The 27,891-nt window shown below is 36.7% G+C and overlaps 3 protein-coding genes across 6 annotated transcripts; 1 reads left to right on the forward strand and 2 right to left on the reverse strand.

Annotated features, from left to right (window-relative positions):
• Positions 1 to 1,208: 1,208 nt before the first annotated feature.
• Positions 1,209 to 7,783, reverse strand: rfesd (Rieske (Fe-S) domain containing). Of its 2 annotated transcripts, XM_022676598.2 has the most exons (4): positions 7,112 to 7,783; positions 6,064 to 6,237; positions 3,407 to 3,441; positions 1,209 to 2,127 (listed from the first exon to the last, which is right to left on the reverse strand). In XM_022676598.2, the coding sequence occupies exons 2-4, from the start codon at positions 6,221 to 6,223 to the stop codon at positions 1,843 to 1,845; spliced, it is 480 nt and encodes a 159-aa protein (XP_022532319.1). In that variant the 5' UTR covers positions 6,224 to 6,237; positions 7,112 to 7,783; the 3' UTR covers positions 1,209 to 1,842. The 2 variants fall into 2 exon arrangements, with proteins under 2 accessions (XP_022532319.1, XP_022532318.1); XM_022676597.2 differs by lacking the exon at positions 7,112 to 7,783 and having other exon boundaries at positions 6,064 to 6,643.
• A 530-nt stretch (positions 7,784 to 8,313) lies between these two features.
• nudt2 (nudix (nucleoside diphosphate linked moiety X)-type motif 2) lies at positions 8,314 to 10,528 on the forward strand. 2 transcript variants are annotated; one of them, XM_007253930.4, is made up of 4 exons: positions 8,314 to 8,444; positions 8,658 to 8,720; positions 9,736 to 9,859; positions 9,979 to 10,528. In XM_007253930.4, the coding sequence occupies exons 3-4, from the start codon at positions 9,739 to 9,741 to the stop codon at positions 10,302 to 10,304; spliced, it is 447 nt and encodes a 148-aa protein (XP_007253992.1). In that variant the 5' UTR covers positions 8,314 to 8,444; positions 8,658 to 8,720; positions 9,736 to 9,738; the 3' UTR covers positions 10,305 to 10,528. The 2 variants fall into 2 exon arrangements, with proteins under 2 accessions (XP_007253992.1, XP_007253991.1); XM_007253929.4 differs by lacking the exon at positions 8,658 to 8,720 and having other exon boundaries at positions 8,315 to 8,444.
• Positions 10,529 to 11,244: 716 nt separating this feature from the next.
• ube2r2 (ubiquitin-conjugating enzyme E2R 2) lies at positions 11,245 to 27,698 on the reverse strand. 2 transcript variants are annotated; one of them, XM_022676595.2, is made up of 6 exons: positions 27,387 to 27,698; positions 25,602 to 25,803; positions 21,682 to 21,768; positions 20,838 to 20,935; positions 20,140 to 20,274; positions 11,245 to 17,296 (listed from the first exon to the last, which is right to left on the reverse strand). In XM_022676595.2, exons 2-6 carry the CDS (start codon positions 25,776 to 25,778, stop codon positions 17,041 to 17,043), a joined length of 753 nt encoding a protein of 250 aa, XP_022532316.1. In that variant the 5' UTR covers positions 25,779 to 25,803; positions 27,387 to 27,698; the 3' UTR covers positions 11,245 to 17,040. The 2 variants fall into 2 exon arrangements, with proteins under 2 accessions (XP_022532316.1, XP_007253990.1); XM_007253928.4 differs by having other exon boundaries at positions 27,076 to 27,697.
• Positions 27,699 to 27,891: the final 193 nt, after the last annotated feature.

The following is a 27,891-nucleotide window of genomic DNA, read 5'->3' on the forward strand; positions in this document are numbered from 1 at the left end:
ATCAGATGAAAAAATCAGATCTGAGCCACATTAATCAAAAAATCTGATTTGAGTCACTTCAGCCTGGTAATGTAAACATAGCCATAGTCTCACCTTTATTAAGAGATGGAAGACAAAGTGCGAAAAGAGTGCGAAAGACAAGACAAAGTCAAGTCAAGTCAAGCCAATTACCAGCCTCAGCCAACATCCCTACTGCAGCATTAGCACTGTGGCTATAGGTCTCATTCCACACTGCTTACTGTCTCATCCAATATTGCTTTCATGCCATTAGCACAATGGCTACTGTCTTGTATCCCAACTAACATGCATAAAGAGTATATATTTTGGTCCCAAATCTGCCCTTTTTCAATTTTTTTTACAGTCAATGGCAACATAAACACAGAACAACAATATCCCAATTACTGTTTTATCAAATATCCTAAACCTGAACAGTTGTGCTATAGAAAATGTATACAATGAAATTATGGAGCTGTGAGAGAGAGAGAAACCCGAGAAGCAGGAATAAGAAGCACATTCTGTTGATTTATGTTCCAGGAGAGCAGTTGTGTCCTTTAGTACAGTGGTGATGAATGGGCCGCTGGACCAGGTTATCAAAGGAGATCCAAGCCGTCGGCCACTGTAGAAGAACATCCTGCAAGCCTCTTATTACTGCAGACAGTTAGCACCTATAAAAAGACACTGCTCAATACGACACAGGATCAGTATCTGCACTGCACTGGTCTGTGTTTACAGACAGCCTTGTGGATATTTTTCTTATTTGTGTAGTACGGGAGAGATCATGACGTGCGTTTGGTGTATGAGTACAAAGATATGTGTGTTTTTATATGAATGTAGCTTAAATAGTGTGCCTGTAAACGTAAGAAATTGTATAAAAATGATATGAAATATACACTATATGTCCAAAAGTGTCCAGGTGCTCCTTTTAATTCCATTTTTTCAACCACCTTAGGGTGTGCAAATTTTGCTGACAGAGGTACTGTATAATTTCAACAGAAAACCATAGGATGCTCTAGAGCAGTGGTTCTCAAACTGTGGTACGTTTGCCACTGGTGGTACTCAAAGCATCAAAAACTCGAAAATCTCCGAAATCTGACTTTCGAGGTAGACATAATGCAGAAATCCCAAGTTGCAAAGATGTATTTCAGGCAGGTACACACCTTTTCTGAATCAGTTTCTCTGATTTTGATATTTATATGTATATGTTTGAGTAAAATGAACATTGCTGTTTTATTTATTAATTCTATAAACCACAGACAACATTTCTCCCAAATGTCTAATAAAAATACTGTCATTTAGAGCATTTATTTGCAGAAAATGAGAAATGTCTGAAATAACAAAAAAAGATGCAGAACGTTCAGACCTCAAATAATACAAAGAAAACAAGTTCCTATTTTAGTATGGTTTTTGTTTTAAATTTAGTGGAATAACCCTGTTTTTTAATCACAGTTTTTTTTCATGCATCTTGGCATCATGTTCTCCTCCACCAGTCTTACACACTGCTTTTGGATAACTTTATGCTGCTTTACTCCTGGTGCAAAAATTCAAGCAGTTCAGTTTGGTGGTTTGATGGTTTGTGATCATCCATCTTCCTCTTGATTATATTCCAGAGGTTTTCAATTTGGTAAAATCAAAGAAACTCATCATTTTTAAGTGGTCTCTTATTTCTTTCCAGAGCTGTATGTTTATCTGCACATCTGTGTCAGCAATGGTTGCAAAATCTTTAAAGTAAATGAATGCATTTATTAGAAGGGTCGTCCACAAATCCACAAAACATTTAGTGTAGTTTACACAACAGTCCATGTCCAGTTTCTCAGAGTGTTCTGAAGAGCTCGTCTCAGACTCCTAGCAGTTTGATTTTTCAGCCAGTGCTTTCTTCAGCTCCTCCCTGCCCTTTTCTCCCTGGTAATAGTCTGACTCAATCCAGCCGGGACAGTCAGACAGCGTCACGAAGATGTTCCCGTCTACCTCCGTCACCTTGTGCACTCGCTGCTTTATGCCTTTAGAATACCAGCGCGCCGGCTGCTCTGGCTCTTTAGGATTAGAGGCCTTGTAAATCCCCTCGCCCTCTTCCAGACTCATCTTGTACTTGTGCTTCGGACACACGATGCACAGCATGCTGTTGAATTCCTGAATAATAATAATAATAATAATAAAAAAAAAAAATATATATATATATATATATACAGTATATATATATATATATATATATATATATATATATATATATATATATATATATATATATATTCAGAATCAGATATGGAACAGACATTGTAATTAATTATCAGTGTTCAGGTGGAGATATTATGGAGATATTATGTAGTATGTATTATACAGTGCATTCTAGGATTATTCCTAGAATTCTGGATCTTTGTCTTCTTGATACACTAATGTGCAAAAGTACAGATATGTCCAAAAACAGTTATCTTTATGATTTATTTCAACTACCTTAGGGTGCGCCTATTTTGATAATAATAATAATAATAATAATAATAATAATAATAATAATAATAATAATAATAATAATAATAATAATAATAAACTTTATTTATATAGCACCTTTCATACATAAAAATGCAGATCAAAGTGCTTTACTGTAAAATAAAAATAAGATAATAATAAAACTGTTATATAAATAATAAGAAGGGTCTAGAAAATGTAATATTAAAAATAAGGTCTAATTAAAATCTAATGTAAAAAGATATGTTTTTAGCTTTTTCTTAAAAATAGTAACAGAGGTTGCTTGACAAATATTTATGGGTAATGTGTTGCAGATTTTTGGCGCATAAAAACAGCATAAAGGCCTACATATTTAAATATATTAAATATTATATTATATTAAATGCAAATAAAATCCCTATAAAATAAGTCGTTTAACATAAACGTCTTTATCATAACCTCTCCAAAGCTCTATTTCTGAAGTCTATTATAATATATAGTTCCTATTATATCAACAGCTGGTTTGGTAAATCGGTGCTTAATGATGGTAGATCACAGCTGCTGATGGAATTGAACACATCTGCTGGGGTGCTGGCTGAGGGCATGCAGGAGAAATCTGGAACTTGGAAGCTTTATTCTTCAAATTATAGCTGACGAGTTTTCAGATACGTTCTTTATATTGGAAAATTCTTTATTCTTTTTATTGTGTTTATATTTAACTGAGTTTTTACAAGCAAAACTATTATTCTTTGCAGAGATATATGGTTTTAATAATGTGCTTAGATGCTTAAAACATTTGCACAGTACTGAATTTTATTTCTGCCAATAAAAACAGCAATAAATTCAATTTTTGTATAAAACAAAATAAATTTAAAAAAAAAGCAGATTTGGCCATTGACCATGAGACCACTGATCATCTCACTCTATTAATTTTGGAATTTAAAAGCATTAGGTTCATGCAGCTCACCTCAATATCTCCATTTAACAAAGGTCCACCAGCATCTGTGAAAAAGAGACTTGTATTAGAACATGGTTACAGAATTCACCTGGTTAAAATACTTTTTTTATTGTTCAGGCTATATATTTTAACTGATCTTAAGTGAGGAGCAGATAGAGGCCGACAGTCAGGAGTGGTATGTATCTGACCTTCTACCTCTCCTATCTGAACTATCAGGTGTTCTCCTCCAGATTAAGCTTAACTGCTGTTCAGATACAGTTTACCGAGATATAAGCTCTTATAAACTAATTCCTCAGTAGATTCCAACTAAATCTACACTGATGGTCTGGTGTGGTGATCTGGAAGTGAGGTGTGTTCAGGTAAATATCTGGCATGTTTCTATCTTGGTGGCAGGAAATATAGGAGCTCCACTGACTGATTAAAACCCTGACAACAGTCTATAGTCAGCCGCCGCAACTTCCGGGAGACTTGGGAAGCCTGGTATCCTCACCTGCCTCTTAAAGGTAATAACAACTGGCACACTGATTGGTTTATTATTATTTCACGTTACCCCACAAACACACTCATGATTAATTATAAGAGAATTAGTACATGACTTTTGTGCATTTCATGGTACGCAAGGAATATTTTTTGCGCCCTCATGATACCAAAGAAACACCGACAGACCCTAAATCCAGCAAGTGCACTATAGATCACTAACATTACACTAACTGCCTTTACTGCCTGTATTTTTAAGGGTATAGCTAGGCCTGTCACAATAATTGCAATATCGATTTATCGTACGATAAATGAACAGGACCTCAATAACTTTTGATAACCGTGATATCGTCTATTGTGTTTATTTGTATGTTTGTTCACATATATAACAGTGAACAGTATTTTAGCTCCATACACACAGTGTGGACTAAAGTAGGTGAAGAAATAAGTTTATAATATAATTCCCTAACTAATTATAATAAATGACTAATACATTTATTGCTGTCTTTAAAAAGTTAATAATTGCTTTTTTATGCTATTCTGTTATCATTAGGTCAGTGGCATTTAAAGGTCTTAAAATTACAAAAATATTGTGTATCGCAATTATTTCTGGGACAAGATATCGTCCACAAAAATTCTTATCATGACAGGCCTAGGTATAGCCATGCACTGTGCATCTTTATTCATGCACTGTGCAGCCTTATTCAAATCTTCTAATCCTGTCAAAGCTTTTAAATAAATCTTATTACCACAAAAATCTCACCTCACTCTAAAGACCTGCACCTCCCAATGGCAAAAAATCAACCATCAATAAATACAACCAAAATCAATAAACACTGGACATTTGAACCACTGGACATATCGTTAATATGGATTCTGGATTCTGATCTTTAATGGAGCTGCTGGAACACATAGTCCTGGAGAGTGATGCTGCTGATGATGCACCAGCTCACGGACAGATCATCAGCACAGGAGCAGCACTTTAATAAAATACTGCAGCTGTGTCTCCATCTGCTGGATTCACTGAGATCCAGTTCATCACACAGATCAAAAAAACCCTGAAACACTCAAAGGCTGTGTTCACATTACATACCACATCAAACAATTCAGATTTTTTTTGTCTCTGATCAGATCTGGCTATTTAAAAAAAATCTCAATGTTCTTCAAATATACACTACCAGGCACTTCACCTGTCAGACCTGTCTCCTCTAATTCTTGTTTCTGCACTACTGAAACTGAGACTCAGTCCTTAATCATGTTAATCTGAGCTAAAGGCTAAAGCTGCTGTTTCCATGTGGGTCAGCCAAACATCTTCCTGCAGCAGTTTTCTCTCCAGTTTCCAAGAGTCTTTTGAAGGTGTAGGAAACAGTACTCACCATTTTCTGGCTTCATCTGAAATTTCTAATCTAAAGAAAAGATCTTCTACTTTTAATAGTTGCAGAGTTCTCTGTGTTTCTGTGTCTTTTTCTGAATGTGGTGTGTGTTAATTCAGTAAAAAAAAAGAATCATTATTTGATTGTTTGTTTCATTGCTACAGATCAGAGTTTTTGTACAATACAGTATGCAATTTTCTTTTTTTTTTTTACAATATACAATTTTATTAACTTTTTTTTTCCTAAGTTGATTCATTTCTCCTTAAAAAGCTCTGGCAACTTTTATAGCATTTAAGATCCACTGGATTTGTTCCATTTCAGATTATCCACTGGACCTCAAAAGCGTAAAATTGCAAAAATAAATGTGTATAAATATTCCAAAACCTTTGATATATGAGCAGTTCTCAATCACGATATTTTTTTTGCATAATAACTGAAATTTATTTTAATTGTACATTTACAAAAAAAAAAACAGACAGCCCCAGTTAGTATTATGAATAAAGCAAACTACAGTTTCTTTTACATTTATTTTTATAGAAGTCAAATTAATGAAAACATAAAACTTCTGTTTGCACATAATATACACTAAATAACTATTCCCTTTCAAATTCATATCCACAAAAATACAAATAAATATACATATCTTATGTATAGGCTTTTAAAGGACCATGTAAAAAAAATACACTCTTATTTTTTTTTTATCTGATTTAAAAATTGAATTTCTAATGAGCCATGTCCACACAGCCCTGAAAAGAACAGCAGATTTGAGTGTGAATATCAGGCTGGTAAAGTGAGAATACAGTGTAAGTCACTCACGGTAGCAGTGCTGATCCATGGAGTAGAAAGTTCCCTGGTGATGAATGACGATTATGTCTCTGTCTCCCACTGTAAGGTTGATGCGTTTGGCCTCAATGATATCAGTCTTCTTCCCCACAAGGAAACACCTGGAGGAATCCCCGTTTTCTTCAGTAGCCATGATTATCTCCGCTTCTGATAAAGCAGAGAAGATCAAACAGAAGAGGAACATTTTCTTTCAAAACAGAAAAAAAAAGTTATTCATAAAATATGTGTGTTTTTGGTTGTAAATTCACCTCTCCTGAACACACTGTTGTCTATGTATACATATACATTTGCACATACTTATCTACCTCTCTCTCTCTCTCTCTATATATATATATATATATATATATGTGTGTGTGTGTGTCTTTATACAAAAACAATGCAAATACATGTATATATTGATCTCTCTAAGTATATAGGGATGTCTATTTCATTATATTGTATTACATATGTATAGTATAAAATATATCATAGACATATAATGTATTCATATTTAGTACACATTTTGCACCCTGCTGTGTTTTTGCTGCTTTTTTTTTTTTGCTTACTTTATACTGTCTGCACTGAACAATGACAATAAATCTGAAGCTATCTATAAGCTAAGTTATCTTTTGATTACAATTTTGTCTAACAAAATTTTGGCTATTACACCTTTTAATGCCATACCTTACATACTTATTTATTTATTTGCTCCTGTTATCTTATTTTTAATATATAATGTTACATGGCATATCCTCATCCGATACAACAAGCGGCATGAGCGGGTCATATACAAATATGCACACGTGCAGGAACATGAAGTAGATCACTTCTAATCTAAATTCTAAATTTTACTTTATTTAAAAAGTTTCTACAAAAAAATATAAATTATGCCATAGAATATTAAAACATCCAACACCATGTGACCAACAAATATATTAAATTTGTTTTCAGGTATTCACAGAGAAACCACCCACACACACACACACACACACACACAGCAAAGATATGGAGTAGATTAGAAGATTAAAAAATACAATAATACCTGAAGAGAACAGCAGTGTGCTGTCAGCCTGTTGCAGTAGTGGAGACTGGAGCTGAAAAGTGTGTGTGTGTGTGTGTGTTTTATCTGGGTTGAGCAGTTTCTTCTATCAGTCCTGCAGATCGAGCTCTGCTCAGCCTGTCTGACATTATCTCACCTCCACACTCAGAGAACATTCAGAGGAAACAGAGCCCCTATCTCACCTCCTCCTTTACTCCTCCTCTAACTGTTACTGCCTCATTCTCATTACTGTACTGTACTGTTGTATTCTCTTTCATTCTTTTATCTATCTATCTATTTTAACTTTTATTCATTCTAAAATGTGTTATTATTATTAACCAACAACTATTCTTACTATCTTTATGTCAGTTTTGTTAGAATTGTTATTATGTTTTATTATTTTAGTCAAGAGTATTTTTTATCTATTTTCTATTTCTTTCGTAGGCCTTAATAATTTTATCGTCTTATTTAACCTTTTTTTATCATAATAATTAAATAATTATTTGATCATTTTAAATGTATATTATTGTTTATATAGTTACACTTAATTTTCTTTAACTTTTAATGTTTCTTTACCTTAGTTAATTTCCTGTGCTATTTTGTTTCGGGTGATAAAATTTTATGTAGATTTTTTATTTTAATTTTTTTAATCATTGTCTATTGTAAATTGATTGATTTAATTATTTATGGCACATTAATACACATAAATAAAGTCAATAAAGATGTATACACATAAATAATAAGTATAAACGATAAATTAAGTAAACTCCCTTACTGTATATATATTTTTTCTTCTACTGCTTATATTTGGATTATATTTTTCTACAGTTTCAATTTGTTTTTCTTTTATTAATTTATTTATTTTTCTACAGTTTTTTGTTTGTTTGTTTGTTTAGAGTGATTTTTTTTCTCTCTTTTAATCACTGTCTATTGTAAATGCTCGGCTACATTATACCTATATTGTACCTATAAAGGTATAAAGAAGTAAAAAAAAAAAAATGTTTTATTGATTGACTGATTAATTGATTGATAACCGCTGTCATATTTTTTTATGGCACATTAATCCACATAAATAAATTGTATTCTGCTGGATTTAATATATAATTTCCATTTTAAAATTGCGTTAATTTTTTTTAAGTCTTAATGCAGATACGATGACGTCAGGAGCTTTCGCCAGCCAATCAGAACGCGTGGCTGGGTGTGTTTCTACTGCGGCTGCGCAGTCTGTGAAACAGAAACCGGAAGTACAGGGTGTAAACATGTGCCCCATATAGGCTATAAATCAGTGTTTTATCGCTTTTAGAAACATTATTCAGCAGTTTAACCCCGTTTGGACGTAAGTATATGATATGTCTGTTTTTGTACAGCGGGCTAAGCAGAGAAATTATATAAAAAAAATCGATGTTTTACGTCAATTTTTAGGCGACTTAAACAAGAATAATGCAAAAAATATACAGCTACTCATCTCACACGCAGAGATTTGTGAGAATATCTGTGGACAATCAGTGAGCAGCGACCTGCAAACGCTATTAAACGCTTTTCTTTCCAGGGTTGCCAGGTGTTTTTGAAGAGCCAGATCTCCTGCCTGTCAGAAGGGCATGACTTTTGAGTGGTCAGTCAAGATTTAACCCTTTAAAATGAGCCTGAGTGTGTTAGAAGATATTAAATGTGGATTTAACGTTACAGTAAGATTATAGAGTATCCATTTCCAGTTCCACCAGTTCCAGTTTGGTCAAACCTCTTCTCATTCAATTTTTTCTTTATTGCTTTATTTAATTAATTTTCTACACTGTATATTAATATCATAGACATGAAAACTATTAATGGAAACATATGGAATAATATTGTAAACTAAAAGGTGTTAAGGCAGAAATCTGGTGTGAAATGTAAAACTTGGGGTGAAATGAAACCAGATAAGTATGAACTTTTGTTAAAATAGACCACTTCTGTTATTCCCCAGCATTACAAAATACAGCACTTTTAGCTTATGTTCCCAACAGGCATACTATGCCCAAAATAGCTCCACACTTCATTAGTATAATATATTTAGGACCAATCGCATTTCTCTGTTGTACCCCTTGTGCAGCGGCTTGGTTTCGATACATCAGCTCACAGATGCCTTGTGCTGATCGACATCACCCTAGTAGTGATGAGGGAGAAAAGCACCATCTACTGTACCCACCCAGAAAGAGCAAGGAAAGCTCTGCTCTCTCAGTACTCTGGCAGCTGAGGGCAAGCTGCATGACCTGGATATGAACCAGCAATCTCTAGAACATAGAATTATATTATAGAGTTCTATAAAAATAAATATTAAATAAATAAATAAAACAAAGTACTAAAAAACAGTAAAATAAACATGCTGCCGTGCTTTACTTCAAAAGTTTGCAGACTTTTATTTTTTCAGTGCAGTGCACAGGTTTAAACTGCTGTTTAATTGGCTGATAAATTAAAATATAGTCTATTCTGATAAACAATCGGTCTCTATATGTGTTTAGTGCAAGAACACATAAGGTCCAATACAATTAACTCAGGGTCTGAAGGGGTTAAACTGAGAGGTCGTAAATCTTCAGCCAGTTTTAGCCTGAATTTAATGCTGATTTTTACTTTTTTTTTTCTCTCTCTCTCAGATAATGGCACTGCGGGCATGTGGATTTATAATATTCCGGCGCCTGGCACAGACTTCTGTTGACAACATTGAATATCTTCTCCTGCAGACCTCCTATGGAGAACACCACTGGACTCCTCCTAAAGGTACAGCTAGAACTCCCACTGTCTGTTGTTGTCTGTGTCACACTGACTGCTCTTTAACTCAAGTCACAAGTCCTCGTGAACTGAGGTTCTAGTCTCACTGTTGTCTGCCTGTCCTTCAGGTCACGTAGACCCCGGTGAGGATGACCTGACCACGGCGTGGAGGGAGACTCAGGAGGAGGCTGGTTTGGGTAAAGAGCACCTGCGTGTAGTTGATGGGTTTCTGCATAGACTGCATTATGAAGTTCGGGGCAGGCAGAAGGAGGTCCTCTATTGGCTGGCTGAGCTGCAGGACCCCAGAATAAATGTCACCCTGTCAGATGAGCACCAGGACTACCGCTGGGCCAGACTGGAGGAGGCATGCAAGCTGGCAAAGTACAAGGATCTGCAGGACACGCTTAAAGATGTACAGCAGTTTTTGGAAAAAGGGGAGGGTTTGAAACAGTGAACACCTGTTCTGTGTTAATGTAAGAAGAGGAGAAGCATTCTTACTGTTCAGCTTTCTGTTTTGTGAATATATTGGGGTCGTTTGGAGAATTTAACTTATTGCTTTGATCAATTTAGCACAGACAAATATAAGTTTAGGCAGATAATAGTAAATATAATCACAATGGATTTCCTGGAGATTTTCTGTACTGTATAATACTGACATTAAACAACAGCATAAGTCAATTCGTGATTTGACTGGTATATATGCATGTCAACTACATTATGGCCCAGTCTCTTTTATTTGTACCCTTACCCTTGTTTTTGAGTGTAACTCAAACAGAAAAAAATTAATAAAAGGGGAAGAGGACTGGGATAAACCACATTTATCTGGATAGGGGTTTTATTGAACGATAAGAAGCCGGAATTAAAAAAGGCTGAAATGAAATAGGAGTAACGAGGCTATTTTTAAAATGTAAGTAGTAAAAAGGGTAGATAATTGAGTGAAAATATAAGGAGTAAAAGTAAATAATAAATAATTTCTCCAGTAAATCAAAGATAACCAACATTTCTATTTAAGTAAGGTAAAAAAAAAAAAAAAAAAAAAAAAAAAAAATAAAAAGTATATGTAATTTGGCTGCAATCAGCAGAAGTGCTAGCCTCATGGATGGTATCGCTTCTGAGAGATGTTGTGCTCCAAAATGAGAGTTGCTGACCTTCTATGTTTAAAAAACTATCTAAATAAAATAATAATGGGAATTAATAGCAGTTGTGCATGGGTGGCCCAATTCTTGCAGAGGAGCATTGATTGTAACTCTCAGTCAAACACACAGAGATTTGCTTTGTTGTGATCAAACTATAGCACTGTATTAAATGATCACACCGGTCACACTGACCTCAAATTAAACTGTACCCCCAGAATAATAGTAATAACAGATTTAAACGCTTTTTTGAACGCAGTGTTGGTTGTTTTGTGTCTTGCTTAAGTGAATATTTGTTTAATGTGATTCTGTCTGTTACAACACTACAATAAGAGAAACAAAAGGAACTTAAAAGCAAACAATGACTCAATCATTTAGCATCCGCATCCACCTTAATACCATAAGGCATGGTAAAGAATTGCAAATCTGTGTCCGTAATGTGTGACATAGATCCTTAAAACAGCGGTGTAAATTTCCAAAACACACCAATGACACACGAAGAGAGAGAGAAAGAGTATCCTTTGAGACGATCCAAAGCTGGTCAGAGTCACAAGAGTTCTTATTGGGGCATGAAGAATCATGTTCGATGATTTGCTGTGCACAGGGATGTACGTCACAAGTCTGTGAACAGGGGAGGATTGTTAGAAATGCAGAGGATTTCTGAGTTGTTTTCGTTGTAGTCTTTTGTTAAGTTGTTTTTGTTAAGTTTTGCTGTCCATACACGTCATACAAGTGTCTCCAGTCTCTTCCCAGTGTTGAAACATCCCACTGTGAGCAAGGGAGTCTTTTCATACCTCTTTACTCCTGTCCAGAACCTCTGTCCAGAGTCGAAAGGTTGTTCAAAAGCTCCAACCAGCGTTAGCAGAGTGCTTAAATGTTGTCCTGCTTGATTGCGCACATCTCTTCTTCTGTTTCTATCCATAAACAGGAAGAGCGTATGTCAGCATCCTTGGCTGATTTGCTGGGATACAGATTCAGTAAAGGTGTACCTGAGACCCCCATGTGCATCAAAGACCACGTCTCACCCCGTTAGTTAGAGGACAGGTCGAGCTCTGAGCCTCAACTCAAACGACACGTTATATAAAACACGTTAAAACAAACACACGCTCTTGAAAGCTGCAGGCCTTGCTGGGGCCTGTGGACAGAGCAACATTTTTAAGGCAGGGGTTGAGCGGACTCATCAATAAATGCATGACGAGCCAGGTGTCCTCGACAGTCCATGATCTGAAACCCCGTGCCTCAACAGCTCATAAAAATCAACTTCAAAGCCAAACTACTGGAACAAATTCAGCTCCGGTATAAAAATCAAAGGGAAGGGGGGAAAATGAGAGATAGCGATGGTTATGTGCACTCACCCCATGATGCAATTAAATGCTTATGCAAGATACCTACTGAATAATATGTGCACACTTCAAAGTGAAGCACAGTTATATCCAGGGATGTCCCAATCCACAGATCAGGGGTCGAGGATCAGAGTACTCGATACAGATCCAGTCCAAATCCAATCCAATTCAACCATTGCATTTCTATACATTATACATTACATTATTGATTTTTTATACCATATATACTTTGGACATGACCTTAATCATCAATTTCAAATGTTTGCAGTAAATTGCCACATCTTTAATTACATACAGCTCTGGAAAAAAGTGAGAGATCACTTCAGTTTCTGAATCAGTTTCTCTGATTTTACTATTTATAGGTTTATGTTTGAGTAAAATGAACACTGTTGTTTTATTCTATAAACTACAGACAACATTTCTCCCAAATTCCAAATACAAATATTGCCATTTAGAGCAATCAGTTTTAAGAGTTCAGAAATCAATATTTTGTGGAATAACCCTGGTGGTTTTTAATCACAGTTTTCATGCATCTTGGCATCATGTTCTCCTCCACCAGTCTTACACACTGCTTTTGGATAACTTTATGCTGCTTTACTCCTGGTGCAAAAATTCAAGCAGTTCAGCTTGGATTGATGGCTTGTAACTATCCAACGTATGTTCCATTATATTTTAGAGCTTTTCAATTTGGTAAAATTTGTTTAACTATCCTCTTTACTACACTTTTTAAGGTGGAATGGAGAGGGAGTATTAGAAGGGTAGTTTTTTTTGTTTGTTTAGAACGATTCGAACGATTTTGACCAATGAAAAACATGTTTGTTAATGGTGCTCAGAGCAGAGTTTCTCATTTGTAGTCTTTGAGGCCTTTTGTAGTGCTTTTCATGCTGGAACACACCTGCATAAGTCAATAATGGTCTATAAATGAGATGAGGTTATTTGGATCAGGTGTGCTGGGAGCAGAAAAAACTCTAATAAGCTAAAAAGCTCAGGAAACTGTTCCTTCATGACCACAGTTGAGGAAATAATGGCCTACAGGGCTACAGAGTGTGCTATGGTATAACAAACCAGAGCCAAAGGAATGGAAGTGGTTTTAAAATTGGTTTCTACTGCAAAAAAAAATCTGGATCAGTGCTAATTTTGAGTGACTGAACTGGACTGGGACATCCCTCGTTTTTTTTCTATCTACCATCTTATCAACATCATCATAATAATCATCATCAGTCATTATTACAGATTCTAACATCAGGGACAATCAATCACCTCTACTAAACAGTCTCTGTTCACCACCAATTCTGTTCACCATTGCTTCTTGACCAGTGATACACACCGACTAGCAATTAGAGTGTAGATCTGATACTAGTGTCCATGTTGATGCTGCAGTTGTTCTGAATGTAGATGTGGTAGCACCTGAATTCACCTCCATGCACCTCCATTACCAGGTACTCTTAACATTACCATTGAATTGAATGGCTCAAAAGACTCACTGAAAGTGTTTTGGGTCCGAAATGTAAGAGCTGCTTCCAACAGAAAGCTCACATGCAGAGTAATTTCGTCCATTAAGACCATTTGACCTCCTTCCCTCATTTCTATCTCAAAATACTTACCTGGCAAACTACACGAGAGCGGTGAAATCAGTCATTAACAGGTGGTCATGTGCAAAAACAAAGCACTTAAAAGCGCTGGCTTGTTGAGAGGTGGAGACGAAAAGGTTTGCAAGGGGAAAAAGAAAGAAAAATGGAAAAAGAAAACATTGACTCACTAGACAGACAGTGCCATCCGTTAGCTCTAAATGACATATGAGGTGTGTGGCTGGCGTACAGAAAAACGTACAAAGACCAAAGACACACAGAGGGAAAAGGAAGTAAAGAGACAAGACAGTGAGGTATCAACTAAAGAGACGCTACAAAGGCGATAAAAAAGAAAAAACAAAGAAAAGCAACTCCCAGCTGAAAGAAAAGAGATGTATTCTTAAAACGAATTCCAACAAATCCAAGAGCACACTTTGAAATCATTGAGTTGTTAAGGGTGGATAGAGAGCTGTGAGTATGCAAAAGCCCTGAGGTCTCGAGGCAGGCAAGGGAGGATGAATGCCAGAGGGACGTGGACAAGTCTATGGTTACTACTCGACCTGAGCCTCATCTGTTTAAAGGCCTTGGCATACTTCCTGCGGAGATAAACGTTTGTTGGGCTCTGGTGACCAATGAGACGCAACCACAGAGAGAGAGAACTCCTGTCATTGGCTGTTAAAAAAAAAGAGGCGTACAGTTGTGTAGCTTGCGAATGTGCTTTGCTTCCTGCAACGCTTGCAAACTTCATTTCGCCAGAAGTATGCCTTAAGGCCTTAAGCCCCAATCTGGAATCAGTAAAAAGCAGCCAATGCATTGCTAGAACTGTAGAGCACCATTAACCAACTTACCAACAGAGTTTTACACCTGTAAATGCCATTGAGTGAGCGTTTGTGGCATTGAGCTGATGCTCTTATTAGATATAAGACTTTACCTGTATAACAGCAACATTACCTGTATTACAGAGGTAAGCCAATGAATGTAATGTTAAATGTTAATGAGTATTGGTATTGGCCAAAGACTTCTACTGCTGTAATGCATTATAGGCTACGTTCACCAGGCTGAAGTGACTCAAATCTGATTTTTTGCACAATGTGGCTCAAATCTGATTTTTTTTATGGCTGTGTGAACGAGTCATTTTCATATGTGGTCCTAAATTGGATACATATCCAATCCACAGACATGCGACTTGAACGTGAACTGTCAAATCTGAATTCATGTGTCTTTTTGCTTTTACGAATTAGCATTAGCGCTACGCGCTTCTCGTACACACCCACACTGCATCTCTTGGTGCACTGTGCAGCTAAAGCTGCAAAAAAAAACAGCAAAAGCAAACTGCCTGTCATATTTTATCCTCCTGGACCTGAGCATGAACTTCAGAGCAGCTGTTTACTGTTTCTCCACTCCAGCAAAAGATGCTCCACATATGAGCTGCTAACTCATCCATTTCCCTTTATAAAGTTTATAAAGTTGTCTCTCTAATATGAGGGTTTTTGTTGTTGGTGAAGAAGGAGGCGTTTATACAGGTATCAATGTGCAGCATGTAAGGCGGCGTTTCAGGAACAGATTCGTTCACATTACACACAGATACAGATCACTTACATTTACAGTGAAATTGAACTGCAAAAAAAGCCAAAAATCTGATTTGAGCAATGTGGCTTGTAATGTGAACGTACCCAGAGTCCCCAGCCTCCCACATGGCTTTTTGGCTTAAAGACTGTGATGTTATTTGTTGCGTTACACCAACCAGCAAAGTGATATATGTAACAAATGCAGGTTTAAAGCTGTTGCTACTTTTTTTTTTTATTCTTACCACCTACACTGATTCCTACTTGGGGCTCTAAGGCTAGGTTGATACAGCAGGTATAAGTGGTCCAAACCCAAAATTTCATCAATCTCATTTCGTCATATGCGACACAGATGTGAATTCTGTGTGACAGTGTGAATCAGGTGGGGAAAAATAAATAAAAATAAAATTAAATAAAAAACTTAAATCTGAGATTTTAAATTTAGATTTCAGACAGTGTGTGGCAATGCATTAAACAGCCTGGTCAGAATCCAGGAGGCCTGTGAGTTTTTAGGCTTTTTTTTTTTGGTCACATGGCATCTCGTTCAGTAGCTCCTCCATTTCCACTCACTGTTGTGTTGTTAAGGTGGATCTCCGTGAAAACGCGTGTAAGTGTAATTACGGTGCGCGGCAGTGGACAAATAGCTATTTTATTAAAGGTGAGGAGACGAAACACAGAGATGTGCGTCTGGATGGGACTAAAATTACCGGAGGAGCACAGAGTTCAGAGAAAAACAGTAGATAATTCAGCCTGTAATTTTATTCTCAGAGGACGTCTGAGAAAAACACGTACATGATCGTTCTGGACGGGAATAAAATCACAGAGGATCTCCCCAACCCCACATAAAAGAGAAAATTACCCCAGAACCCCCTGAGAAACTAATCCCATCTGGATAGGGCTTTAGAATAAAAAAAAGGTAAAAGACCACATAAATATTAGGGGTGATGTCTTTGTTCAAAATACATTTGAAGGCCCATATCGCAGCCATTCTGTGTTTGAAAAAATGATCACAGGCGAGCATGGCTGTTGCACCAAGTGAAAATAATTGTTTAATTACAATGTGGTGTAAAAAATGAATAAATAAATCAAAGAAGTAGGCGTGGGCACTTCTAGAACACACTAAGCCTTGGGTGTTAGCTACTGGAACTGTGAGATAGCTCCTGTGATGCTGATAAAAATGAAAAGATGAAACTAAACCTAAGTTTCATGTGAAACGCTGCTTTTTGCATGAGTGTCTGGTTACAAGTGTGCTTATGAAGTGTTTAATCAAAAAAATAAACGTTGATTTTGTGATATAAATCAGATTTGGGCCACTGTTACCTGCTGTGTGAACGCAGCCTAATCGTAGCTCAGAGCGATGGTTATGGCTACACAGAGGACTCGGTTATGAGGGGATGTACGGAGAGGGAGAAAACTCAAGGTCAGGTTTTAGGACAAACAGTGAAACATCAGCAGCCTAAACAAAAACTCAGGGGCACGCCGTAGACAGACACACAGACAGACAGACAGAAACATGAGAATCAGGGAGGAGGAGGAGAATGGTAGAGGGGGGAGGGTCAGCGTCACGGTAAGAGAAGGAGGTCAAGACTCTTCATTGCCGGAGTCCTCCTCATCCCCAAAGCAGTCTCCACTCATTTCTCCTGCAGGGCCTCCAGCTTCCGCCTCATCGTCGTCGTCGTCCTCCTCCTCGATGTCGTCGTCGTACAGGTCGTCGTACAGCAAGTCCGAGCTGCTGTCGTGGGAAGGCACTTTGGTCTGGATGCAGTACTCAGCCAGCGTGGTGGGCACCTTCACCCCGTCCCGCTCTGCGTCCGCCTTTGTGGACAGCACTTGCTTTCTGTAATAAAAACAAACACGGCGCACGTAGAAAACTTGAAATCCTTTAATTTTCCCAAAAATCATCAGTGCACCTTATAATCCAGTGTGAAAAATACAGTACATCGAGCCATCAAACCAAGCTGAACTGCTTAAATGTTTAAGCCAGGAGTGATATAAAGTCACTCAAAAGCAGTGTGTAAGACTGGTGGAGGAAAACATGCTAAGATGCACGAAAACTGTGATTAACTCTTAAAACTTTATGAATATGAACTTGAATCTTCTCTTTGCATTATTTAAGGTTGAAAGCTCTGCATGTTTTTGGTAATTTCAGCCATTTTCCATTTTCTGCAAATAAATGCTTTTAATTACTATATTAGTATTTGTAATTCGGAAGAAACATTGTCAGTAATGTATAAAAGTAAAACCACAATGTCCTTTTTACTCAAACTAAACCTATAAATAGCAAAATCAGAGAAACTGTTTCCAACTCTGTTTTCAATGCTGTATATTCTCTGCACATTATTTAATTGGTTACATTAGTATTAGTGTTACAAAAGGTCGACCCATGGTAAGTTACTGCAGTTTAAGAAAAAGACTTTCCAAATTTTTGGTATAGATTTCTTTCTTTCTTCAGATTATCACAGATGTATCTATTGATCTATTTGTTGCAGTAGTATATTCTAGAGGAAAAAAAAAACATTTAACAGTATTTTTCCATATCGGGCAAGAATATTGCTATTACAAAAATAATACCCTAAAATAACATGATATATACAGTTGTGGTCAAAAGTTTACATACACTTGTAAAAAAACATAATGTTATGGCTGTCTTGAGTTTTCAATAAGTTCTACAACTCTTATTTTTCTGTGATAGAGTGATCGGAACACATACATGTTTGTCACAAAAAACAGTCATAAAATTTGGTTCTTTCATAAATTTATTATGGGTCTGCTGAAAATGTCACCAAATCTGCTGGGTCAAAAATATACATACAGCAACATTAGTATTTGGTTACATGTCCCTTGGCCATTTTCACGGCAACTAGGCGCTTTTGGTAGCCATCCACAAGCTCCTGGCAAGCTTCAGGTCGAATGTTTGACCACTCTTCTTGACAGAATTGGTGCAGTTCAGCTAAATGTGATGGTTTTCTTGCATGAACCCGTTTCTTTAGCACTGTCCACATGTTCTCAATGGGGTTTAAGTCAGGACTTTGGGAAGGCCATTCTAAAACCTTAATTCTAGCCTGGTTTAGCCATTCCTTTACCACTTTTGATGTGTGTTTTGGGTCATTGTCTTGCTGGAACACCCAACTGCGCCCAAGACCCAACCTTCGGGCTGATGGTTTTAAGTTTTCCTGCAGAATTTGGAGGTAATCCTCCTTCTTCATTATCCCATTTACTTTCTGCAAAGAACCAGTTCCACTGGCAGCAAAACATCCCCAGAGCATAATACTACCACCACCATGCTTGACAGTAGGCATGGTGTTCCTGGGATTAAAGGCCTCACCTTTTCTCCTCCAAACATATTGCTGGGTGTTGTGGCCAAACAGCTCAATTTTTGTTTCGTCTGACCAGAGAACTTTCCTCCAGAAGGTTTTATCTTTGTCCATGTGATCAGCAGCAAACTTCAGCCGAGTCTTAAGGTGCCTTTTCTGGAGCAAGGGCTTCTTTCTTGCACGGCAGCCTCTCAGTCCATGGCGATGTAAAACACGCTTGACTGTGGAGACTGACACCTGTGTTCCATCAGCTTCCAAATCCTTGCAGACCTGCTTCTTGGTGATTCTTGGTTGACTCTTGACCATCCTGACCAATCTCCTCTCGGCAGCATGTGATAGCTTGCGTTTTCTTCCTGATCGTGGCAGTGACACAACTGTTCCATGCACTTTATACTTGCGTATAATTGTCTGCACAGTTGCTCTTGGGACCTGTAGCTGCTTTGAAATGGCTCCAAGTGACTTCCCTGACTTGTTCAAGTCAATAATTCGCTTTTTCAGATCCACACTGAGTTCCTTTGACTTTCCCATTGTAGCTTTTGTAGCTGAGTCTAATCACTGGGTCAAATGAGCCCTATTTAAATGGGCTCATGAGAAGTCAACAGCTGTAGTCAATCAGAATCACTTACAAGAAGTGAAGAGGCCATGACATGAAGCTAATTTGATTGACACAACTCGCTACATCACCAAAATTGACAAATTTTGTTGCTGTATGTATATTTTTGACCCAGCAGATTTGGTGACATTTTCAGCAGACCCATAATAAATTTATGAAAGAACCAAATTTTATGACTGTTTTTTGTGACAAACATGTATGTGTTCCGATCACTCTATCACAGAAAAATAAGAGTTGTAGAACTTATTGAAAACTCAAGACAGCCATAACATTATGTTTTTTTACAAGTGTATGTAAACTTTTGACCACAACTGTATAATAATGTCCCCAGCTATCAGAACCAGCACTTTATAGGTAGGCATGCAACTGCTCACTCGATCCCAAGGTAGGTGCATCTAATAAAGAGGCCAGTAAGTGTACAGTGTTTAAAAAAAAAAAAAAAACATTCCCTTTCTATTTATAGAGGGAATAAGGGGGTGGCTGCTGATGAAGTGTGTATTAACGGATTTGCCACGGTCAGCAATTATTTATCTAAATGTGCATCTATGTGATTTGTGCACCTGATAAATTACCCAGTGAAAACCGATATAAAACAAACCAGCAAACCTCAGCGTATTTAGTACACTTATAAATCTACTGTTTTGCTGAGAAGGCGTAAGTCATTAAAATGAGCTTGATATGAAATAATAAATGTATAAGTGTAAATCTGCATATATTTTAAGAATGTTGTATTTGTCTGTAGCGTGTTTTTACCGGATGATTTCTGCATACTCCTTGTCCTTTCCTTTGCTGTCCCTCCATTTGCGGAACATGACTGAAGCGTCCACGTTAGCCGGGGAAAAGGTGTTGGGTTCATTCAGCAGAGAGATTACACTCAGCAAGATAGTTCTGTAAATAAATATATATATTTTTTAATTAATTTATTTCTATTTTTTATCCCATTTTCTCCTCAATTTACCCAACTTATTAGGACTACCCCTATCACTAGTGATGCCCAAAACACCAGGAGAGTGAAGACTAGCACATGCCTCCTCCGACACATGTGAAGTCAGACTCCGCCTCTTTTTAAATTGCTGCTGATACTGTAGCATTGCCGAGTAGCATCACAGCGCTAACACTGGGAGGAAAGCGCAGCGACGCAGCTCTGATACATCAGCTCACAGACGCAGCCTTGTGCTGATCCACATCACCCTAGGAGTGATGAGGGGAAAGAGCTCCATCTACTGTACTGTACCCACCCAGAGAGAGCAAGGCCAGTTGTGCTCTCTCAGGACTCTGGCAACTGATGGCAAGCTGCATGACTGGAATCCAAACCAGCAATCTCCCGATCATAGTGGTATTACATTTTTTTCGTTACAGACTTTTTGTTGTGGATGTCATAATAAAACATAAACGGGAGAAATCATATATGACCTATGCACTGTGATCCCTGGAGTACCGCCCTCTTTTACCTGACATTCTGTGTAGGATTCCACCTCTCCGAGGGCAACTCTCCACTCTGGGGGTCGTCCACAGGAGGGTGCAGGATTGAAATACACACGTCCCCATTCTGAGATTCAAACACAAATATTACGATGGTCAATCATACAGCAACAACAACTAATTTGTTAGTTTCTAAAATGATAATAAAATAAAAAAAAATATCTTTATAATGAAATTCACTGATATCAATGCATGGGCTTGTAAACAATGTTTTGAATCATTGATTCAAATTTGACAAAGATCACATAATTCATGAAATATCGGTGGATTTTACAGGTTTTGTTTTAAATGCCTTACTGTACGTTTTCCTCAGATTTTATTTTCTTATTTTCTTCCTTATTTTATGGTTTCCTCAGCTTTTCAGCTGAGTGATTTAAAACTCAGTTATTTTCTTTAACTTTGATTCCAAACTAGAGCATGCATGGGGGCGGGGCTGATGATGACACTGATAAGATTTTTTCTATTTTTACAGAGATTTTCTTCTTAGATTTTCTCTCAGACTAACTATCAAAAATAATCCAATAACTTATTATGTTCTTATTTTAAACAAAATAATAAACATTGCTTTGTTAATTTTTCCTGTACTATTAATAAAAAATCAATAATAATAATTTATAGTTCCATGTTCAATTTTCAATTATTCTATTAATTTCTGATGTTTTAGTTTTTTGCGGCGGTATCGTTTCAATGAATACAATAATACAATATGTGAATACAATAAATAAAACTAAACGGTCGTTCATCTTATATTCTTGTGTATTTATGATTGCTCTTTAATGTAAAAAAAAATGTAAAAAAATTCAATTTATTTACCTCATATATGTTTGGATGCCACATCTTAGTTAGGAAACGGAAAGTTGGAGGTGAGTATGGGTAATCCACAGGAAACTTTATATGGGCCTGGAAAAGAGAAACAAATAGTACATTTACTTTTATTCTACATTAATATTGCTCACATTTTGGGATACTGCTGATTCACTGCAATCATAGGAACAAACATAGCAACAGTATCATATAGTAGCATAAAGCAGTGTTACATAAATTAACAGGTGAAAAGTAAATTAGAATTCCCAGTTGAAATTAGAGTTGAAGCTGTTTTAGCTGCAAAAAAGTGAGCACAGGCATCTGTTAGCTGTTGTATCAGAGCTGGGTCACTTTACTTTTTTGGGCTTCTCTGTACCACTTTAAAATAAGGCTCCTTTATAAAGGGTTTATAAATAGTTTATAAAGCAGTTTATGAATGGCTATTAATTATGTTATAAACCATTAATAAGCAGTTACAACACAAACACTGTCGTGTACCAAATAGTGATGATTCCACATTCGTTTATACTGTTAAACACAGATTTTACTAAAAGCTTGTCTTACTTTGTCTTTTCTATCAGTCAGCATTAACATTTCTGTTAATAACTTTATTAATTTAACTAATAATAACATATTAAATGAATAAACTGACTTTCTGTATTGTTTTATTAGATATGTTAAAAGTTATTTAAAGTTATTAAAAGTTTTTTTCATTGTTGTTCTTTCTATTTCTGTGTTGTTAGTGTGTATTCATTTTTTAAAAGCATTTACAACCTAATTTATGACCCTTAATAAGACCCTTTATAAACCATTTATAAACTCTTCATAAAGGAGCCTTATTTTAAAGTGTTACCACCATACCAGAGGTATGGGAGGAGGCATATGCTAGTCTTCACCCTTCTGGTGTTGGGGGGTATTACTAGTGATATGGGGAGTCCTAATGAGTGGGTTGGGTTATTGGCCTTCCAAAATGGGAAGAAAATTAGATCAAATTAGAAATATAAATTAAAATCACAATAGCACACTTCAGGTTAAACTAATCTAATGTGAGATACTAGCTCTAAAATGAATAAAAAGTCTAATAAGAAGTTTTCTTTCTAAAATACAAAATAAAAAATAAATTAATTAAAATTGTCTGATACAGGGGTGACACTGCTGCCCATGCTGGTCCTCTTACAGGGGTACTGATCAGCACTTATTTAGTTTACAATGGGAGGAGCTCAAGTCTGTTTCTGCACAGATACTGCTATCAGCCTCCAAGCACTGCTTACTGCTTACGTCACCTCATTTTACTTTCACTCCCACACTTTCACTCAGGCCTTACTGCAACCGTTCACTTTCACAGCAGTGCAGAACTACCTGGGGTGTGTATAATACAATAGAAAGGCCAGGAAATTGCTTTATTATCATTATAATAATCATTATGCAATACTAGGGGTGTAAGAAAATATCAATATAATGAAGTACTGCAATATTATTATTTTATTTTGTAATACTGTATTAATATTCAAAAATAGGGTATATATTTTGAATGAATAGTTTTCATATACAGTTTGGTGGCATCAAAGACTGACACATAGACAGCAGTGTTTATAAGTACTATATACTTTACAGAGGTTGTGCACACCTAAGCACTTATTTAAAGCATTTCTCTCATCAGTAAGATATTATTTACTGTAGATATATAGAAGTACAGCTCTGGAAAAAAAAAAATAAAAGACCACTTAAACATTATGAGTTTCTTTGATTTGACCAAATTGAAAACCTCTGGAATATAATCAAGAGGAAGATGGATGATCACAAACCATCAAACCACCAAACTGAACTGCTTGAATTTTTGCACCAGGAGTAAAGCAGCATAAAGTTATCCAAAAGCAGTGTGTAAGACTGGTGGAGGAGAACATGATGCCAAGATGCATAAAAAACTGTGATTAAAAACCAGGATTATTCCACCAAATATGATTTCTGAACTCTTAAAACTTCATGAATATGAACTTGTTGTTTTCTTTGCATTATTTGAGGTCTGAAATGTCTGCATATTTTTTGTTATTTCAGCCATTTCTCATTTTCTGCAAAATAAACGCTCTAAATGACAATATTTTTATTTGGAATTTGGGAGCAATGTTGTCGGTAGTTTATAGAATAAATCAGCAATGTTCATTTTATTCAAACATAAACCTATAAATAGCAAAATCAGAGAAACTGATTCATAAACTGAAGTGGACTTTTATTTTTTTCCAGAGCTGTATTCCAAGAACTTTTTTTTATATATATATAAAATAAAATTAGCAGAAATTAAACCTGCTCAGTTTAATATATCTGGTTCTAGAAACTCTAACATGTTCTCAAACCAATTCAGAAGCAATTGACCTACTTTCCATTCACCTAGCAATAAAACAACACATAATTAGCTGCGATATATGTCAGCATAAACCGATATTTGCCTGCACCAGCTGTGGGGGGGGAGGAGGTGTGGGACTCGGGAGAGACTCAGTATGTCCTTCTCTCTTTCAGCTCTCCTACCAAGATGCCATTTATATCTGTCAGACCTAAAAATAGCAGCATAAGAACTGCATCACTTGGGACAGAAGAACGAGGGAGAGCGAGAGATGGGGCAAAGGATAAGATGTGGGGAGATGGGGTTACTGCCAAGATACATTGAGAACATGACGGAGCAGAAACTGCACCTCCATCTCCAACAACACACTGACTGATGCACACGTGCATGAAGAGCACACACATGTGGGTACTCCTCAGATAGTGAGCATCACTAGATGACTGAATAAAGAGAGCTAAAGTGATTGACATCAATCTAAGATCTGATGCGACTAGATAGAAAGTGTGATGTTAGTGTGCCCCCTTGTGTTAATATGACAAACCGCAGTCAGATGATTCACCCTTTATGACCCATTATTTCAATTGTCACGGGACAAAGTTCAACTTCAGGCTGTAAAGCAAATATCACTAATCATAACACTCCAGCGATTCTGCAAGACCGAGGCCGGGTCAGTGGTGGAGCCTACCAGAGCAGGATCTGCACAGATTTTTGCCCTCGGCTTAGGGGGGGAGTTTTTTTTTACTTTTTGTGTAGCATCAATTTGTTTTTGTTAAAATGCACATTTCTCCAATTGTTTTACTTTTAATAAACTGTAAAATGTGTCCCCACTTTTCCAATATAACAGAACAAGTATCTCCAAAACAGCAACCTTCTTATCTTCAATGGAAGACAATGTAAAAAAAAAAAAAAAAGAGTTTGTTTAAGGTGTTTATGTTTTCAACATAAAATCGACTAAAATGAAGATTTGTTTTTCACTGGACAGAAACAATTAATAAAAAAAGGTAATAACACATATTTTACATAAACTTATTCTAGAGTCTAAAACTACACAGAACTAAACCTGCCGAAAAAATCACATTGACTTATAATAAAATACACAAACATGACCTAAATCATTTTTTGCTGACCTCAGTATTTTCCATTGCATTTACTTGGTGAGGAAAGTCCATTAACATGAATTAGTCAATACGCTGACTTTGCTCTTTTATTGATGATAGTTAAACTTTACGTTCTTATAAAGTCTAATGGCTGAATATTTTAAATAATTAAAAGTTCATAACTCTTAAAAAATAAAACTAACTTTAATTATGATATCAGCGGCATACATTTGAGTTAAAATGACAATAATATTGTTTATTACTATAATTTCTGGGACAATATTATGTTGCATTTTGTGCTTTCCACATTTTCTGTATAATATTGTCCTTGTTAAGTGTGCATATTGCTTGTAAACTGTATTTATTTTAGATAAATTATATGAACATTGTCTATATTTAGCTACAATAATAACTCGTTTTTTTTTTGTACATAATGAATCTTTCAATCCAACCTGATTCATCACTTAAGTAAGTAAACATTTCCTGAGACTCACCTTAAAGTAGCCTCCTTCATACAGTGTGTTTGGGGGTCCAAAGATAGCCACTTCCCAGTTATACAAGTCAGACTCTTCCACTAAGGTAATGCGGAAGCCCTCCACCGGTTCCTCCTGTAGAGACTTCAGCTCCAGCATCAACGCCTTCTGCGAGCTGGGCATCTGCTGATGTGCCATGACCTCTGTGCTTCTCCAAGTTCACCTCCAAGAGAAAAATACATATAAATTAATGTCACTCTCCAATTACTTCTAAGTATTTTAATTCTTGAGGAATTGCATACATTTCTTTATCATTATAATGCTTTGAAATACATTGGCGTAACTTTGATTTATTTTAATTGTTTACTAGCACTGTTTGAAGTAAAATGCACAAAACTACACAGAAACGCCAGTACATTTAAAATGCCTGAGATATTAAGTGCCTGAGAACATATGTTTACTGTAGTTTTGAGATAAGAATGTGGCCTAAGTCTAAATTAATACTAATAATATAAGATTATTTATTTATTTATATAAACCCACGCACTGTGGCTCCCTCTATCACTAGTATTGCCCCAATCACAGCACTGTGCTCAGAGGAAAGCACCAGATCCCCAGCTCTGATACATTAGCTAACAGATGCCTGTGCAGACTGACAGCACCCTGGGAGTGATATGGGGAGAGAGCGCCATCTACCCACCCAAAGTGAGCATAGCCAATCGTGCTCTCTCAGACTCTGGCTGCTGATGGCAAGCAGCAGGACCTAAAATATATTTTAATACTTTTGTGGCAGAGAAGGACATGCAATTTGATGAAATTTACAATAAGTTAAAAAGTACAACTTTTCTGTATAGCTACATAGCTAAATATATAACTAAGGTGTGCTGCAAGGCCATCATCATGACATATTTTTATTACCAGCATTATAAATACATTTGAGTTGATGCAAAAAAGCACTCTCTGTATTCGGGTAAATAAGTGAAAATAAATAATAAGTAATAAGCCATTATACATTTCTTTAAAAAGTATGAATTAATAATTTTATTTTTATTGACCAGTTAAAGCCTTCTTTATGGAGGAATAACAGTTTATTTTAAAGGATAAGTGTTACTAAATTCTACTAAAGTTTTAAAATGTGTACGTATACAAAATGGGGAACATTTTATTTTTTTATGATCACTTACAGCTTTATTGTCCTTAAATCACTTCATAAATAGACATTATTTAGGAATAGTCATTATAAAACCTATTTACTCTTTTTTTACAGGATTAGTACTACTAAATTATGACCTAAATAAAACTATTATTGCTACTAAAGTTTATATTAGTATAAAGTAAAATATAATATTTATATATTATATACACACGTAAACCATATGTGGAACATTTAAACTATTTTAGGGTTTATTCTGGATGAGTAACTTCACACATTCTCACGTAGCGAGTGTCAAAAACAGGATAACAGCGTAACAGGATGCTTCAGTTCGTGTATTACCTTATATTTTACACAATTTCCAGCAAACACGACGCTCAAACTTCGTCCCTCATGTACTTAAAGGTTTGTTCGTTTAGGTGAGAGGGAGTTTCGTCGCTCTGGTCCTTTAAAAGGCCGGTAATGTGAGGTTAGTTTGGGTATTTGAGCAGAAATGCTCAGTGTTGATCATTTGCTGGCCTGGAGCTACAGTGGAAAACACAGCCGAGGCAGCGACCCCTCTCCCCCCTCTCTCTCTCTCCCCTCCACTGCAGCTCTAAACCGGGGAGGTGTCCTCTCCAGCCCTGATCCTCAGATATAATTCACACACACACCGAATAACGCAGCGGCTCAGATCAGTCCTCCGCTGCGGATTAAGCCGCGGGTGGAGGTTCTCCGCTCCGGCCTCCGTCTCTCTGAGAGCCGCTTGTTTACATCCGCTGAGCCCCGCTAGCGCCGCTGTAACACCCGCCCGCCGGAGCCTCAGCCTGCCCCCGCCGCCTGCAGCGCCCCGCTGTCCGCGCGGCCTCGCTCTGAGTCTGGACTGCGCTGGGTGGGAGAGCCGAGCTGTCCCGAAGTGCCGGACCGAAGCGAGCGGACCGACCGACCGCAGCTACATCCTCCCCCAAACCCTCATCACCCCGCCGCCGCTTCCGCCCAGCGTCCCCGCCAGCAGCGCGACGTCACCACGTCCTCCACCACGCTCCTCCGCCGCGCTCCGTTTACTCTTTATTATTATACTCTTAATTCCCTTAAAATTATATATAAAAACAAAATAACACATTCCTCTTGTGTATTATTATTATTATGACAAAACAATGATATAATAATAAAACATAA

This window comes from Astyanax mexicanus, chromosome 17 (genome assembly GCF_023375975.1).
Source record: "Astyanax mexicanus isolate ESR-SI-001 chromosome 17, AstMex3_surface, whole genome shotgun sequence".
In the NCBI taxonomy this organism is placed as follows: Eukaryota; Metazoa; Chordata; class Actinopteri; order Characiformes; family Acestrorhamphidae; genus Astyanax; species Astyanax mexicanus.

Coding starts and splice junctions, on each gene's coding strand:
- rfesd (XM_022676597.2), bottom strand. CDS start 6,274: ATGTTCCTCTTCTGTTTGATCTTCTCTGCTTTATCAGAAGCGGAGATA. Junction 3,442..6,063: donor CATGGATCAGCACTGCTACC/GTGAGTGACTTA, acceptor TCTTTTTCACAG/ATGCTGGTGGACCTTTGTTA. Junction 2,128..3,406: donor TGTTAAATGGAGATATTGAG/GTGAGCTGCATG, acceptor ATTATTATTCAG/GAATTCAACAGCATGCTGTG.
- ube2r2 (XM_022676595.2), bottom strand. CDS start 25,778: ATGGCACATCAGCAGATGCCCAGCTCGCAGAAGGCGTTGATGCTGGAG. Junction 20,275..20,837: donor AATCCTACACAGAATGTCAG/GTAAAAGAGGGC, acceptor ATTTATTTACAG/AACTATCTTGCTGAGTGTAA. Junction 17,297..20,139: donor GAGTATGCAGAAATCATCCG/GTAAAAACACGC, acceptor TTTTTATTACAG/AAAGCAAGTGCTGTCCACAA.
- nudt2 (XM_007253930.4), top strand. CDS start 9,739: ATGGCACTGCGGGCATGTGGATTTATAATATTCCGGCGCCTGGCACAG. Junction 9,860..9,978: donor CCACTGGACTCCTCCTAAAG/GTACAGCTAGAA, acceptor CCTGTCCTTCAG/GTCACGTAGACCCCGGTGAG.